This window comes from Pelobates fuscus, chromosome 6 (assembly GCF_036172605.1).
Source record: "Pelobates fuscus isolate aPelFus1 chromosome 6, aPelFus1.pri, whole genome shotgun sequence".
Lineage (NCBI taxonomy): Eukaryota > Metazoa > Chordata > Amphibia > Anura > Pelobatidae > Pelobates > Pelobates fuscus.
The window spans coordinates 294,319,182-294,337,479 of NC_086322.1; the positions used below are offsets into that span (position 1 = coordinate 294,319,182).

At 43.6% G+C, this 18,298-nt stretch overlaps 1 protein-coding gene across 1 annotated transcript in view; it reads right to left on the reverse strand.

Moving 5' to 3' along the window:
- Positions 1-18,298, reverse strand: part of MYLK2 (myosin light chain kinase 2) — a 42,451-nt gene that overhangs the window by 1,412 nt on the left and 22,741 nt on the right. The window contains exons 9-10 of the mRNA XM_063459510.1: positions 9,443-9,513; positions 609-737 (exon numbers count right to left, since the gene is read on the reverse strand). Of these exons, the coding sequence (XP_063315580.1) occupies positions 609-737; positions 9,443-9,513 (200 nt within the window). The remainder of the gene's footprint in view (positions 1-608; positions 738-9,442; positions 9,514-18,298) is intronic.

An 18,298-nucleotide genomic window follows, 5' to 3' on the forward strand; every position in this document is an offset into this window, starting at 1 on the left:
CTCATAATATATACCTATAGCATGAAATACAGCTAATAAAACAGATCTATAACATCTAATACAGCTAATAAAATATACCTACAGCAACAAATACTCGCAAAGAATAAAACATACTCATAGACCAAACACTAAGCTCATAAAATATACTTATAGAATGCAATACTCACAGGTACTAAAAGAAAAGAACTTTAGCATCAAATACACACAACTAATAAAACATAACTATAACATCAAATACTCACAGTTAATAATACAACCACATTTAAATAACCCTAATAAAACACAACCAAATAGTAACAAATACTCACACCTAGTATAACATACCCTCAGCATTACATGCTTACATCTAATAAAATATTCTCACAGTAACATCCACTCACACCTAATTTAAAAACACCCACAACGTCAAACAGCAATTCTTATAACGAGACAAGGCAGCCAATCAGCATGAGGGATCACCTTTCAAGTGAAGTGAAGTCCGATATTAGATAACAATGAATATCGGTGCCATGTGCAATGAGGGTTCACCTTTGCTTCATACACAATACCAGCTCACACACGCAGTTACCCACCCCTCCACCCCCATGCAGAATTAAGTGCTGTATTACATCATGTATGAGATGACACCAACACTCCACATGTCCGTCGGAAAAGACACAAAGTCAAAATTGACAACTTCAGGGGCCAGAAATTCCGCAGTTCCAAAGGAGACCTTCAGCTTCTTCTGCGGTTTATATCTGTTGGACGGACAGACAAACAGACGGTTATGTATCGGTAGTGAACTACTCTAAGAGTCCTCTGTAAAATTATTAATTTCAAGTGAATTTCACATTTTTGGTCAAAATAGCCAATTTGGAAAAATACTTCAAGTCAGCTATGTTTTCAGACATTCGGAATGACAAGTATCACTGAGTCATATGGCTGGGGATTTGCGACAATACATACATTTTTTATTTATATCATTCATTTTAAAATGCCAAATATTAATTGATTTAGAAATATAGTATCGATTTAATGCTAAGAAATGCAATCACCATTTATCCATAGAAAAGTGCAAAATTAAGGTTTCTATTCTTTGCGTGCTTCTGTCTGTTATCCAGAGATATGATGTAGTTATTATTATTGGTATTTATATAGCGCCAACTAATTCTGCAGTGCTTTACAATATTATGAAAGGGGAGAGAATTTACAATAAATTAGACAATAACACAATGACACAGAAACAATAGGTAGATGAGAGCTCTATTTAAACGAGCTAACAGTCTAGAGGAGGTGGGGTACGAATACACAACAGGGCAGCAAGGTTGACAGCCACCAAACAAGGTGTCACTTTCATGGTATGACTTTCTAATCATCCAATCAACGTGAAATGCTGCAGGCAGGGCTCTCAGAACCAGTAGTATTGCTCTTCGGACGCCCTTTCCTATAAATGTTTTCTGATCCCCTAAAGTCAAAATCTCACCAGGCCTGAGGACCTGAGGAGACTGCTAAGGGGATTCTAGGTGATTCAAGTGTACGGGTTCTGAGGAGAGAGATAGGAAAGAGGATTTGGGGGGAAGTATGACTAAATGTTCAGCAGACAATTTAAAAAACAATTCAGAACTATAAATAGTATATGCTTAAGGATCTGAGGAGACAGATAGCAAAGGGGATTCTGGGGGATGTAGGAGTAAGGGTTCTGGGGAGACAGCTAGTAGAAGATCAGGATCTGCTAACTCTATCTATTGCTAACACATGTCCACAAGATCCTCCTATCTTATCAGTCTCCTCGGAATCCCTGAGTAATCTCCCCTCTGCTCAGATCCCGTTATTAACAAATACCCCCAAAATCTCTTGTTAATCCATCTCATCAGCACCCTTTACTAATCCCCTCCTCTCCTTTTCCCTTACATTATCTCCCTACATTCTCTCAATTAAGCACCATCCACCTGGACTGGAGGGGTTATTACGGTCCTCCCTGGAGGAGTCTTATACTCACCCCTCTTGGGAACCTGTTTCTGCTGACAGTACCTGCATATCAGTGGATAGACAACATGGCTTCCGACCCCATGTCAAAACACTCACAGTCAAGGAACATGCTGAGTTCTCAAGCGGCGGCTTTGAACCTGAAGCCCATGGAACAGCGCAGTCAGGGGAGTGGGCCTTGACAGAGCCAGGAGTAGGCAGGGGAGTAACCAGTTAAAGGGGCGTGGTTATTGGTAAATGGGGGCTGGATAATAGGAGTATATTAAGCGGCCATTTTATGAGTAAGGGACATTTTAACTAAACTGACACTTACCTGGTAATTGTCCCTCCCACCCTCCCTGTTGTTTTGTAATTCCCGTTTGGTCACAGCGGCGGGATAGGGCTTGGGTAATTGGAAGGTAGGAGGAGTATAAATTGGTTAGGCTGGATTAGATTGGAGTGTGAAATGGTTTGTGGGTTCGAGCTCATCGGTGGCTCCGAACCAGGTGGTGTAGGGGGGTCTCGGTACACCCCTACAGTTAAAAAAGTTATGGATATGGGGCCTCTTTGGTAGGCCATGTGTTATGTGTTATTTGTTATTTATAATGTTATTTATTGTTATTGGGCGGGGTCATTGCCGGGGGTAATTTATGTACGGTGGGGGGTGGAGGTAAATTTACATTTGTGGCAATGACCCCAATTTGTTACCTTGTTTAGAATAATAAATAAAGCTGTGGACTTTTTATTCCAACAGAAATACGGTGTCTGTAAGTTATTGGGGGGTTGGGGTACACAGCGCACCTGCCGAATAATCGACTGTGCGCATGTCATGGTCTTTGAGGCTGTATGCACCAGGTTCTGGGCAACATTAATGCAGTGGGATGGGAGGAGAAGCTGTCACCAATTCTCTGCAGAGCATCGCAGTTAAGTGAATAGGACTCCAGTAACACGGGTCTTCCCAACTTCCCAATGCTTACCTGGTCCGCTAACCAGTTAGAATATGAAGTTAATTGCGGGCCTTTTGTCTGATGGTCCCTGGCAATACCGAGGGACTCTGTTAGCTCCCCGGCGATGGCATTCCACGGGAAATCCTCTTTGCATCGCAATTACCTCCACAATTCCCACCAAAGACAGAAAGCAGCCCATTGCAGCTCTGATTGCCAACACTGCTCCTTACTATTTCCTTCCCTCTGGTGCGTGGGGGCTGTTTCAGGTTGCGGGAGAGACTGGGCTGATCGACATGGTGAAGTTGCCCGTTTAGTAGCCTGGGGGTGGCTGTTGGATTTTGCCTCAAGTTTGTGCCGCCAGACCGGGCATCTCGACTGGTGCATGGGCTAACTAACTTAGCTTATTCAATGAGCCTACCTTGTTCCTAAAATAATATATATAATATATTTTTCTTTGGTTTCTTAGCATACTTACGCTGTTTACTATGTTTCCTATGTCCTATGACCAGTCCATATACATTGCCATTTTGTTCTGCACTGTTCACGTTTGCATGTTTTATATTTGCTTATAATACTTTCTTTTTTTCATGGTTGATCTACGGTGCTAAACCCACTTTGTATGCTGAGCTGATTGAGCTTGTCTATACGTTATCTCCTACTTAAATAGAAAACCCTTGTTCTGGTCATAATTTATATTACTGCAGTATACTCTATGTCGCAGGGGTTCCCACCCCAGTCCACAACTACCCCCTACCAGTCCAGGATTTAGGGATTACCATGTTGTGTCTAATGTGCTTTTTTTTTCTTTTCTAAAACCACCATACACACAGTTGGGAAATCCCTAAATCCTGGACTGTTAGGAGGTACTCGAGGACTGGGTTGGGAACCACTGCTCTATGATAATCATTTGGCCTTGTACTTTTGCTTACTATGCTGATACTCTGCACTGGAACAAGTCCTAAATAAATAAAATATAAAAAAAAGGGAAAAACAAATAAATATATTATTACAGATTACTAAAAGCCTCCCTCATTGGCAGGTGTCATGGAAAACATCAGAGCAGCACCCACCGTAGGGGACGTACATAACCGAGAGGCTCTCGGTTTCTTAACGGTTTACTGTATTTACTGTACTTATTATCCACTAGACTGCTTTCTATGTTTTATGTACAAGTCATGTTTTATATTGTCTACTGTATGTTTCTGGACCATAACTGATTAAACCTTGAAAATAAAGGAAAAAGGAAAAAAACAATAATATATTATTACATTACCTAACGTTTTAGTTTTAGTATGGTGTTCTAATGGCTAACAACGGCACTGTCGGGATCCTATCCTGAAAACCAACATTTTGTTTCTTTTTTTGCTTCTTCATTTCAACAATTCCAGTTTTTCACTACTAGTGGCCTTCCTACCTAGCCACTAACATATCCAAAGTTTCTCTAGCCTGCATAGCGTGATCATCTAAATATGACAAGAGGCCACATCCTGCTCCACAAATTACCTTTACATTGATTGAAGTTATGCTCTGATCCTGACAAGACTTCAAATCCTGGATCCTACTGTGAAAATCTAATATACTCTGAATACTACTGAACCAACCAGATTCATCATGTCAACCCGTTACCTTCGGAACCCGCTTAATATCCATATGCTTGGAGAAAACCTGATCTTCGATTCCCACCTGCTTTATCCAATACTGGACTTTGATTTCCTATTGCTTTGTTTCTACACTTACCGAAAGTTACTTAACCAACCTGGATATTCCAAACATTCCTGATATTCACAACAATCCTGAAGGACCCTGTTATATTTATCCAAAACAGTCTGTACAACCTCCAAAGGGGCTGATCAATTAAACGTCCAACTTACCTGTATTATGTAATCCTTTATATTTCGGTTTAGTTCTGTCTAGTTGTATTTTATTCCTGTAATTTTGTTTATAGGTTTTCCTTTTCTTTATATTCCTGTATTATCACTTCTAAGTTATCCTGTTACCGAATAACCTGCCTGGGGCATATTGCCTAAACCTTCTATTTCTGCAATCTTTCATTATACTTACCTCGAATTTCATTTATAGGCTTTCCTACTGCCTATATTTCACTTATAGGTTCTGCTTCTATCTATTTCCTAATAACCTGTCTGGGGCTTATTGCCTAAATGTTTATTTTATAATCCTCAATATACTTATCTGAAATTTAGTTCATAGGTTCTACTTTCTCCCTTTGTCTTAATTATTTCCCTTTCCTTTAAGTCCTGCTACTCTTATCGTTTTCAATACAAAGCAGGTCTAAGATTCCAAATAAAGAACCTAAAGTTAACCCCAGTTTAAGTCTCATATCTGACCTGATCAGAAGTATGACAGGCACATGGCCCCACCTGTTCTCAGTCCATACTTGTATAGAACTTTGAACATACTGTAAGTATTCTCGTAGACAGAACTGTGTGCCAAGACGATCAGCAACTGCAGACAGATTTAGCTGACAGACATGATTTGTGTTAGTGTTATAGGTGACAAAGCTGCTATCTTGTGAGCAAAGTATTGTTTCTCCAATTAGTAAAGTGTGCAACATCTCCATTTTAATTAGTAATGCTTATTTCTAAAGCACATGTTACGGGTATATTTTAACCAATACAGCCAGAGTGTGCATTTCCATACATGTCCGTAATTAAAAGCATGATTTGGCATCTAAACTCCCAGGTGTTTATATGTCGATATATTTTTTATTATTTTATAACTTTTTACTTTATTGAAAACAAACCCAGATTCCTGGCGTTAAAATGACATATAAATTAAAATTATACACAAACATATCTGTAAATCTTTCTGGATACGGTCTCTCTCTTTTAATTTTATTTTTTTTATACATATTTTTTTTTTTTCCTGACTTGTTCAAGCACCGAGTATAGCACAATAACCAAGATTGCATGACAAACAGAAATCTTATATTACAAAACAATAGTATATGGCAGAAGACAATGTCCTCTGATGTGATAGATTATGCCCAATCTATGGACCTACCACTGTCCAGTGGAAAGATGCTCAAAGGCCCTGGAGATCTGGTTTCCTAGAGAAGTAATGACCATGATGCGTAGGTCACGTGGTACTGGCTCCAGTAACCAACCATCGGAGCTGGTTGATATGATTGGGGTGTCCTGAGAATGTTTATCCACTGCCCTCTCTGCTTGGTATCGGGCACATAGCGAAAGTCACAAATGCCATTGGGTTCCTCAGTATCCCATAACAAAGGTGGATTGCCTGGGGATCACCGCTGGGTAATTCACAGCTTATCTGGCACTTGGGTAGGGTCACTTGGGAGAGTCGTCTCACCCATGCTTTGGTATCCGAGTGATGCTGTAGGCCCTAGATGTTTGTGTGATATCTTCCAGAGAAATCCCATAAAGATGTGGTCGAGCCTGCTTAGAAATGCCATGGGTAAAGCACCGGCCCACAGATGTCGCCATGTTAAGCGCAGCAATAAGCGCCCGTCAGACTGCAAGGTAGGTCTACTGGCTGGTCACAGATGTAGTTGGGCTTCTGAGATCGGGACAACACCCACCGGTCCAAAAATGGGAAATCAGGGCCTATATCTTGGCAAAGCAAGTTCCCAGGAGAGTGACTGCCTCTCCCATGCAATCTCGCCAATTAGGCCATTAAAATTGGGAAGTCAAAACAGCAACGTGCCATTTTTATGGTGTCTATGAAATGACCAGCTTGTGCCCACTGAGAGATTTTTGCAAATACTCTTGTAAATAGCTGTGATAGCTGTGGTACCATGCTTCCACCCTGTATGGCAGCCAAACCCCCCTACAGGCTTTCACTCTGACGTTAATCAGGTACTAGAATCAAAATTACTACTACAGCGAGTGGTTCTGTTGCCAATAGTCTCTGGGCACAGTGATTGGCTGAGAATGCTGAGGACAGGTTAACTCAGCCTATCACGGCTGTCCAGGTAGAATTAAATTGACAGGAATGAGAGTGTCGCTATAGGGGGACAATTGCTGAGCGAGAGGAGGGGGAACTCAGTCTCCCTCTTTCTAATGTATTAAAGAATTGCCGCAATAATGCTCTGATACCCGCACCTGCGCCGGTTGGAAGACGCTGTCTGCGCCTCTGGGGATGCAGACAAGCATGTTCTCCCCACTGACCAGACATAAGGACTTTCCCCTCCCTGGCTAAAGGTAAGGTTCAGGGAGGGGGGAAAATATTATTTTAAATGTTTTATTTTAAATGTATTAAATTATCCCCTCACTACTGCCCCATACACCATCATAGCTTCTACCTCTAATGTCTGCTCCTATCCCCCACAACAGCCCTTACCCCATTTTATTATTAGTGCCCCCCCGTTTTGGCTGTGTTAACTTTCCCCCCCCTCCCCGTGTACTGTTCATAGAGTCGCCACTGGACAAGGATAATTTGTGTAAGTGTTAATACTGCGTTATCAGTGCGGCTGAGGAGGAAGCCGTCTCTGAATGCTGTGGAAATCCCCATTTGTTGACCGTGGGCAGACTGCCAAGTGACGCAAGGTGCACACCTCCCAGCATTACGGACAAAGAGGGACAATGTCATTTCAGGGGTGTGGTCAGGGGCGGGGCCATTCTGAGACATTTTAGGTGGTTTACCAATACCAAATTATAGAATGCAAATGTAATTTATAACAAGAACAATGTATCTTATTCACACAGACTGATTTCTAAACACATTTATTGTAGTTTAAATACTCATTACTGGGAGTATTATTGCTGTGGAGCTCTGTAATACACTCAGACACATTACTGGGAGTATTATTTCTGTGGAGCTCTGTTATACACTCAGACACATTACTGGGAGTATTATTGCTGGGGAGCTCTGTTATACACTCAGACACATTACTGGGAGTATTATTGCTGTGGGGCTCTGTTATACACTCAGACACATTACTGGGAGTATAATTACTGTGGGGCTCTGTTATACACTCAGACACATTACTGGGAGTATTATTGCTGTGGAGCTCTGTTATACACTCAGACACATTACTGGGAGTATTATTGCTGTGAAGCTCTGTTATACACTCAGACACATTACTGGGAGTATTATTGCTGTGGAGCTCTGTTATACACTCAGACACCTTACTGGGAGTATTATTGCAGTGGAGCTCTGTTATACGCTCAGACACATTACTGGGAGCATTATTGCTGTGGGGCTCTGTTATACACTCAGACACATTACTGGGAGTATTATTGCTGTGGAGCTCTGTTATACGCTCAGACACATTACTGGGAGCATTATTGCTGTGGGGCTCTGTTATACACTCAGACACATTACTGGGAGTATTATTGCTGTGGAGCTCTGTTATACACTCAGACACCTTACTGGGAGTATTATTGCAGTGGAGCTCTGTTATACGCTCAGACACATTACTGGGAATATTAATGCTACGGAGCTCTGTTATACACTCAGACACATTACTGGGAGTATTATTACTGTGGGGCTCTGTTATACACTCAGACACATTACTGGGAGTATTATTGCTGTGGAGCTCTGTTATACACTCAGACACATTACTGGGAGTATTATTGCTGTGGAGCTCTGTTATACACTCAGACACATTACTGGGAATATTAATGCTACGGAGCTCTGTTATACACTCAGACACATTACTGGGAGTATTATTGCTGTGGAGCTCTGTTATACACTCAGACACCTTACTGGGAGTATTATTGCAGTGGAGCTCTGTTATACGCTCAGACACATTACTGGGAATATTAATGCTACGGAGCTCTGTTATACACTCAGAGACATTACTGGGAGTATTATTGCTGTGGAGCTCTGTTATACACTTAGATACGTTACTGGAAGTATTATTGCTGTGGAGCTCTGTTATACACTCAGACATTACTGGGAGTATTATTACTGTGGAGCTCTGTTATACGCTCAGACACATTACTGGGAGTATTATTGCTGTGGAGCTCTGTTATACGCTCAGACACATTACTGGGAGTATTATTGCTGTGGAGCTCTGTGATACACTCAGACACACCAACAATATGGAGCTCCTAGAAAAGAGAAACATTAGAATATAAAAGAGGGTCTTAAATAGGGACTGTCTCTGCTAAACAGGGTCACTAGGGAGGTATGAAGGTAACGTAACCACTACACTGAGCTACTAATAATAGACTGAGCTGTATGTGTTTATATGTAATGTCCTTTTAAATTCAAAGTAAGAAGAGGGAGGAATATTTTGTCTGTTACTTTGAACCATTACAATACAAGGTAAATTATTATAATACATGAATTCTAACCATTTAAAGGAACAGCAGAGATCAAATATAAATTACTGTTTTATGAAGTAGCAAAGAAACAGGTATAAAGTGATTTTGGTTAAAAAAAAAACGATCTTAAAAGATGCAAAACAGACAAAAACAAAGACAACAAAATGAAAACTGTATTGACTTGTATTCACGTCACACCATTCGGCCACGTTTGTGGCCACAGCCACGGGCTCAGTTTTAACATCACACGCAATAGAGATACATGATACGCAGACAGACACACAAATGGGTAAGTCAAACCTTCTTGCCAGGCCAAAGTCAATGATTTTCACCATGTGACTGCTTTTTGAGACGCAAACAATGTTTTCAGGCTGGGGAAAGGCAACGACAAAAAATAAAATAAAAATACAATTATGAACTTGTTAGGGTCTCATATCAGGTTAATTATTGCTAAAGTCTGATTATCTATCACGATGTAATCAAATATATATTGGTGTAAGCATATTATGATTATGCAATTATTGAAACATAACAAAATACATATATATTTCATTTCTATATAATATACAAAGTGTAGTATCCAAGTTAGCTATAGGTTCCATTATATGTGGTTACCATTATTATCTAATATATATCTTATCAATAAATAGTTTCTCTCTCTAACTCTGTCAAGATTTAACACAAATAAACATTGATTTGGAAATCAGTATATAATAAAGACATTATGGAACTTTAAAGAGACATAATAATTCTGGGTAAGACGTGTCACAAGGGAGCATTGTATATAACTCAATATAAATGGGTTTATTCAATAAGCACTGAGCTGCGGTGCTTTGAAAATCAAATTGCCAACAAAAGGATTAAATAGCTCGATTAGAACCAGAATGGACTTGGGAAGTTATTCCAACTTCGCAATTACATCAATTGCGTGTACAATTCACCACAAGTCACTGTTTATTAATAAACGGAGGCCTATCAGATCCGCCATTTTCTGTTAGACACATATTATTTGCAAATTATAATGGGCAATATGTTAAGTGTTGAGAGTCCAGGAAAACATGGTGGAAGCAGCCATTTTCGCCTGTTGTATAAATTCGAATGGTGTAATGATATCTATTAGGGTTATTCGCTAAAAATTGGAATTGTGATGAATGGGATATTTAAATCCCAAAATAGTTGAACTGAAGAATTTCCCAACCTGGTTCATTTTTGGCCCGAAAAAATTTGCTAATCTCAGCCATTCACGGTTTAGTAAATAAATATAACTCTAGTTAACAGATAATGGATATTTTGACATGGTTTGACTGGACTCTCTACCGCCATACACATAAATCTATTGTACGACCTCCCCCCCCCCCCACCTGACTGATATGATGATAATCGTGGCTTGGGTGTAATTTAATAACTATGACTACTGTGTGTCCCTGTTAGAATTCAGGTAGAGAAGGCCACGTCCAAGCAGATTTTGCGCTGGGTCGCTGCTGCAGGGCACTGACTGGGAGAATGTAAAAGGTTACAGGTCAGGACTAAGCTGTAGGCCGGGGTGGGGGGGGGGGGGGGTGAGGGGGATATCTATCCATTTCACTGTTTGCCTCGGTCTAATCCGTGAGGCTTTTAATCTTGTCTTTCATTTGCTATATTTAAACCCTGTACTGTTTTACACTGAGAAAGCACTCTCTTTATGCGGCCACTCCAGGATGAAGGGCCAGATACAACACGAGAGAGAGCCAATTCCTGTTACAGAGAATGGGGCTTATCCATTAAACCAGGAATTGGACGGAGAGAACCCACAAGGGAATTAAACATATGAAGCCACACTGGCCAAAACGGAAACAGGGCCAAGTAAGAGGATTATCTGCCAACAGGCTACCTTGATGTAAAGTTCCCTTGTCAATTACTCACAAATCCGAAATGAGTGAATCTACCCCAATTCAGGATAATTCTCTAAACTAGGTATTGGATTGACAAGGAAATGACACATTTAGGGAAAAATAGCCAAATTCAGTCTGTGGGAATGTTTGCAGATAAAGCATTTGGATTGGTTTTCTAACAGCATTGTTTTGAGGTTTTTAAAGTGAATATATCCATTTAGAGTATTTTGGTCTGAAATTTGCAATTGACTTTAAATTCCAAACAATTAGCTCTTCTTATTGAATAACCCCGGACAATGTTTGCAATAGCTGCCCAGACAGCAAAGCATCTGCTGAGTCCCCTATCCCACAGCTGCAGGGGCCTGTGGCTACATCTGCAGATCCCTCTACTCGGCCCTGCGCTGCTTACTGTGCAGGCTGCACCTCTTCCTGGGAGCCCCCCAACTGATTCTGCTATTCATAGTAACTCCCACACAGTCACCCTGTCACACTCACCAAACACACACTCACCCTGACAGACTCACCCTTTCACAGTGACCCTGTCACACTCACCTACCGCACACTTACTCTGCCACACTCACTCTGACACACTCATTCTGTCACACTACATATGTCACAGTCACACAGTCACTCTCACAAACACACAGCCATCCTCAGACAAAGGCACCCCCACAGACAGTAACGCTCGGTACACACACAGTCACCCTCAATCATAGGCACCCCCAACAGACAATACCCATCATACACACACAGTCACCCTCATACATAGGCACCCCCCACACAGGGCCAGATTAACATAGGGGCTGACGGAGCTGCAGCTCCAGGCCCAGGCCCAGGCCCATGGAATAGGCCCATTTAAAAAAAAATTTAAAAAATTTTTCACACTACACTGAGTGGTATTTTAAAGCACAGCCGGTATTTGAGGCTGCCTGGCCGTGATGGTTTTGCAGTAATACCGGTGTTCTATCAAAAAACCCTACCCCGTGAAAATTCCCTACCCTCGTCACTTCCGGTGACGCGGCCGCACCGGAAGTGACCCTCATCCAATGGAGGAGGAGGGTGTGCGCCGCCGCGCAGGTGCACAACAACTAGGCTAGGTAGGGATTTTTCACGGGGTAGGGGAAATTAACGCCACAGTGCGCACGTGCGGCAAAGTACTCCCGTCGGAGGTACAGCGCGCGTGCGCACTAGTGGCAAGGGAGAGAGGCTTTAATCCGACGATCAGAGTTCGCGCGTGCGCAGTATAGGGGTAGGGAAATTTGATGGCTATTAGCCCTGTGAGATCTCCCTACCCCTATACTGCGCATGCGCGAACTCTGATCGTCGGATTAAAGCCTCTCCCTGCTCCCAACACTCTCAGCCATCCAAGATTGAGGGTGAATTATGGTGGGACGGTGGGTGTTTATGTGCATTATATTGGGGGGGTCTGCGCAGAATTGGGGGGTCTGTGCAGAATTGGGGGTCTGCACAGACCCCCCAATATAATGCACATAAACACCCACCGTCCCACCATAATTCACCCTCAATCTTGGATGGCTGAGAGTGTTGGGAGCAGGGAGAGGCTTTAATCCGACGATCAGAGTTCGCGCATGCGCAGTATAGGGGTAGGGAGATCTCACAGGCCTAATAGCCATCAAATTTCCCTACCCCTATACTGCGCATGCGCGGTTTGTGAAGCGCTCCCTTGCAACTCGTGCACACGCGCGCTGTACCTCCGACGGGAGTACTTTGCCGCGTGTGCGCACTGTTGCATTCATTTCCCCTACCCCGTGAAAAATCCCTACCTAGTTGGTGTGCGCTTGCGCGGCGGTGCACACCCTCCTCCTCCATTGGATGAGGGTCACTTCCGGTGCGGCTGCGTCACCGGAAGTGACGAGGGTAGGGAATTTTCACGGGGTAGGGTTTTTTGATAGAACACCGGCAATACAAATGCAAATATTTTTCTCAGTATAAACGGAGATTACTCTGCAATACCAGCACCGGTCAGTAGGGGTCATTGTGTATGGAGAGAGGCAGGGATAGGAAGTTACAGCTCTACTCACTGATCCATGGGGAAGCAGCTACACAGCACAGAGAGTCCAGACAGCAGCTCCCAGCCTGCAGAGACAGACTACAGCTCAGGTAAGTGAAGGATGGAGGGAAAGGCAGCAGGGAGACATGGGGTCACTGAGACACTAGGGGACACAGAGACGTGAGGACACTGAGACACTTGGGGACACTGAGACACTTGGGGACACTGTGACACATGGGGACGCTGAGACACATGGGGACGCTGTGAGACATAGGGAGACACATTGGGGCACGGATACACTTGGGACACAGTGTCTCCATGTCTCCCAGTGTCCCCATGTCTCCCAGCCAGTGTCCCTAGTGTCTCAGTGTCCCCTAGTCTCCCAGTGTCTCCTAGTATCCCAATGTCTCTTTCCCCATGTCTCCCAGTGTCCCCATTTCTCCCAGTGTCCCAATGTCTCCCAGTGTCCCCAAATCTGTGTCCCCATGTCTCCCAGTGTCCACATGTCTCCCAGCCAGTGTCCCTAGTGTCTCAGTGTCCCTATGTCTCCCAGTGTCCCCAAATCTCTGTGTCCCCATGTCTCTCAGTGTCCCCATGTCTATGTCCACACGTCCCCCTATGTCTCAGTGTCCCCATGCCTCCCAGCCAGCGACCCTAGTGTCTCAGTGTCCCCATGTCTCTCAGTGTCCCCTAGTCTCCCAGTGTCTGTGTTCCCATGTCTCTGTGTCCCTAGTGTCTGTGACTCCATTTCTCCAAGAGTCCACAAATGTCTCAGTGTTCCCATGTCTCCCAGTGTCTGTGTCCCCATGTCTCTGTGTCCCTAGACTCTGTGATCCCATTTCTCCCAGTGTCCCCATGTCTACCAGTGTCTCCATGTCTCACAGTGTCCCCATGTCTGTATCCTGAAGTGCCCCCATTTCTCCCAATGTCCCCAAGTGTCTCAGTGCCCCCAAGTCTCCCAGTGTCCCCAAGTGTCTCAGTGTCCCCTGGTCTCTCAGTGTCCCCATGTCTCACTGTGTCCCCATGTCTCTCAATGTCCCCTAGTATCCTAGTGACATGGGACACACTGAGACATGGGGACACTGGGCAACATGGGGACACTGACACTGTGATACATAGGGACACTGATGCCAGGCTGGCCTTCAAATTCTTTGGACAGACATGCCCCCTTTTTGGGCATGTTTGCCCCTTTTTGGCAGTTCTGGTCACGCGATTCGCGTCAGTGGCCCACCCTTTTACCTCGCCCATTGACTTCTGCTTCACTGGACACTGCTGTTAGGGGGTATGGATTTACTTGAAAGATGAAAGCATAAATTAGAGAGAGATTAGCATAGAGTATGTGTTTTCTTATAGCTGCATCCTTTGAGTTTGCCTCCAACACCAACTCCATCAGATACATGACGCTTGAGAGGCATGACTGTTTTAGTGTTTTTGGTCGATAAGATTCTGTAATTAGGCCCATCATAATTGTCAGCACCAGGCCCACTGGGCTCTTAATCTAGCCCTGCACCCACAGACTGTAACCCTCATACACACACAGTCACTCTCATACATAGGCACCCCCCACAGACAGTAACCCTCATACACACAGTCGCCCTCATACATAGGCACACCCCACAGACAGTAACCCTAATACACACACAGTCACCCTCATACATAGGCACCCCCACAGACAGTAACCCTCATACACACAGTCACCACTCACACATCTCCCATAAACAAAATGCACACATCAAGACCACAGGCAGCCCCCCATTCCCCCATACATATAACACATTGAACACAGCTTCCCTACACACATACACATCTAAAAACAGAAATACATAGACACTAATATGCATTCCAGACACATAAACATACACACAAAAGGCACATCCAGTGCAGACTTTATTGGAAATGAAAGGCAACGTTTCACCTCAGCAGAGTCTTTATCAAACCATATGTGAATGTATCATAGTGTTATATGTATGTGCATGTATCAGAGAGTGTATGTATGAGCGTGTATTTGTGTGTGTGTCCAAAGAGGCAACATGGCTGCTATTTGGGAATGATATAGAATGGGTAATGTCATATAATATCTATATATCTGAGAACTGAGTGAATATGGGGTAAGATATGTATGAGAGCATTATAGATGTGGGGAACATGATATTAAAAAAGTTCCAACCAAGTTTCATTCATGTGTTACCTATGTGTACCAAGAAATATATTTAAACATTACTTTCCAGGTCACCTAAAATACTCAGATTCTGGGGGTATTTATTTATTTATTTTTTACAAATCACTTGGTAGTGAAGGAGTTCGGAGTGGTGGCAGGTCCATTGAGGAAGGTGGAGGGATGGTGGGTTTGTTGCAAAATAAAATTTATTGACATAGCATCTCATGAGGTTAAGTGGGTAAAACCCAACAAGTCCACGGGCAGCACCCCACCATCTTTTAAACTACACCGGCCACCACTGTTTGTCTAAACATATGTGATGGGAAATGTCAAACTGTGATCCAACATTATATAATGAAGACAATTAAAACCCATCTCTCACCCAGGTAGACCTGACTAGTGATGTCGCGAACACAAAATTTTCGGTTCGCGAACGGCGGACGCGAACTTCCGCAAACGTTCGCGAACCGAGGCGAACCGCCATAGACTTCAATGGGCAGGCAAATTTTAAAACCCACAGGGACTCTTACTGGCCACAATAGTGATGGAAAAGTTGTTTCAAGGGGACTAACACCTGGACTGTGGCGTGCCAGAGGGGGATCCATGGCAAAACTCCCATGGAAAATTACACAGTTGATGCAGAGTCTGGTTTTAATCCATAAAGGGCATAAATCACCTAACATTCCTAAATCACAATGGATATGGATTGACCCCTGACATATGACATATTGACACCTTGACATATGGATTGACACCTGTCCTCAGAGACCCTGAATCACACTGACACAGAGCAGAATAGGGACTGTTCCCCCTACATAGGGTCACTTGGCAGATATGGATTGACACCTATCCTAAGGATCCCTGATACACACTGACACAGAGCAGAATAGGGACTGTTCCCCCTACATAGGGCCACTTGGCAGATATGGATTGACACCTATCCTAAGGATCCTTGATACACACTGACACAGAGCAGAATAGGGACTGTTCCCCCTACATAGGGTCACTTGGCAGATATGGATTGAAACCTGTCCTCAGGGACCCTGATACACACTGGGGGTGGGGGGCCTACTGTCCTCCCCCCGCCCCCACCCCTGCGCGGTGGGTGGGGGCCATAAATCACAATGGGGGGAGGATCTACTGTCCTCCCCCCGCCCCCACCCCTGCGCGGTGGGTGGGGGCCATAAAAAATAATGAGGGGGGGAACCTACTGTCCTCCCCCCCAGCCCCCACCCCTGCGCGGTTGGTGGGGGCCATAAATCACAATGGGGGGAGGACCTACTGTCCTCCCTCCTCCCCCACCCCTGCGCGGTGGGTGGGGGCCATAAAAATAATGAGGCGGGGGGACATACTGTCCTCCCACCCTGGCCCCCACCCCTGAGTGGTGGGTGGGGGCCCTAAATAAAAATTCCCCCCCCAATCAAAGGTGACATGGGGTCCCCAAGTCCCTAGTCACCCACCCCCCCACCCCAACAAAAAGTTACCCCCTACCTACCCCCCTCACCCTAAAAAATAGGGAAGGGGGAATAAAATAACTAACCTGTAAAGAAAAATTCAACTTACCATTTGACATCTTCTTTTTTCTAAAATCTTATTTTTTCAGCTCCAAAAAAGGCCAAATAAAAAATAAAAAATAAAAAAAAGAGCGCAAAAAAATAATCCATCTTCACCCATGGAGGGCTCCGCGCAGACTGAGCTCTGCAGGGCGGGGAAAGCTTATAAAGCCTTGCCACGCCCTGCAATTAGGCTAAGAACACTCTGATTGGCTGGTTTAAGCCAATCAGAGTGCTCTTTGTCATTTTACACAGCGTGGCAAAATTCAAAAGAACTTTCCCACGCTGTGTAAAATGACACAGAGCACTCTGATTGGTTAGATTCCAAGCCCACCAATTACAGTGATCTGTGTCATTTTACACAGCGTGGGAAAGTTCTTTGGAATTTTCCCACGCTGTGTAAAATGACACAGAGCACTCTGATTGGTTAGATTCCAAGCCCACCAATCAGAGTTCTCTTTGTCATTTTACACAGCATGGGAAAATTCCAAAGAACTTTCCCACGCTGTGTAAAATGACACAGAAAACTCTGATTGGTTAGATTCCAAGCCCACCGATCAGAGTTCTCTTTGTCATTTTACACAGCGTGGAAAAGTTCTTTGGAATTTTCCCACGCTGTGTAAAATTACACAGATAACTCTGATTGGTTAGATTCCAAGCCCACCAATCAGAGTGCTCTTTGCCATTTTACACAGCGTGAGAAAATTCCAAAGAACTTTCCCACGCTGTGTAAAATGACACAGAGCACTCTTATTGGTTAGATTCCAAGCCCACCAATCAGAGTGCTCTTTGTCATTTGACACAGCGTGGGAAAATTCCAAAGAACTTTCCCACGCTGTGTAAAATGACACAGAACACTCTGATTGGTTAGATTCCAAGCCCACCAATTAGAGTGCTCTTTGTCATTTTACACAGCGTGGGAAAATTCCAAAGAACTTTCCCACGCTGTGTAAAATGACACAGAACACTCTGATTGGTTAGATTCCAAGCCCACCAATCAGAGTTTTCTTTGTCATTTTACACAGCGTGGGAAAATTCCAAAGAACTTTCCCACGCTGTGTAAAATGACACAAAGCACTGTGATTGGTGGGCCTGGAATCTAACCAATCAGAGTGCTCTGTGTCATTTTACACAGCGTGGGAAAGTTCTTTGGAATTTTCCCACGCTGTGTAAAATGACAAAGAGCACTTTGATTTGCTTAAACCAGCCAATCAGAGTGTTCTTAGCCTAATTGCAGGGCATGGCAAGGCTTTATAAGCCTTCCCCCGTCCTGCAGAGCTCAGTCTGCGCGGAGCCCTCCATGGGTGAAGATGGATAATTTTTTTTTGCGCTCGTTTATTTATTTATTTATTTTTTATTGCGTCGGTTCTTATGGCTTTTTATTTGGCCTTTTTTGGGGCTGAAATAAAAAAATTTTAGAAAAAAGAAGATGTCAAATGGCAAGTTGAATTTTTCTTTACAGGTTAGTTATTTTATTCCCCCTTCACTATTTTTTAGGGTGAGGGGGGTAGGTAGGGGGTAACATTTTTTGGGGTGGGTGGGTGACTAGGAGCTTGGGGACCC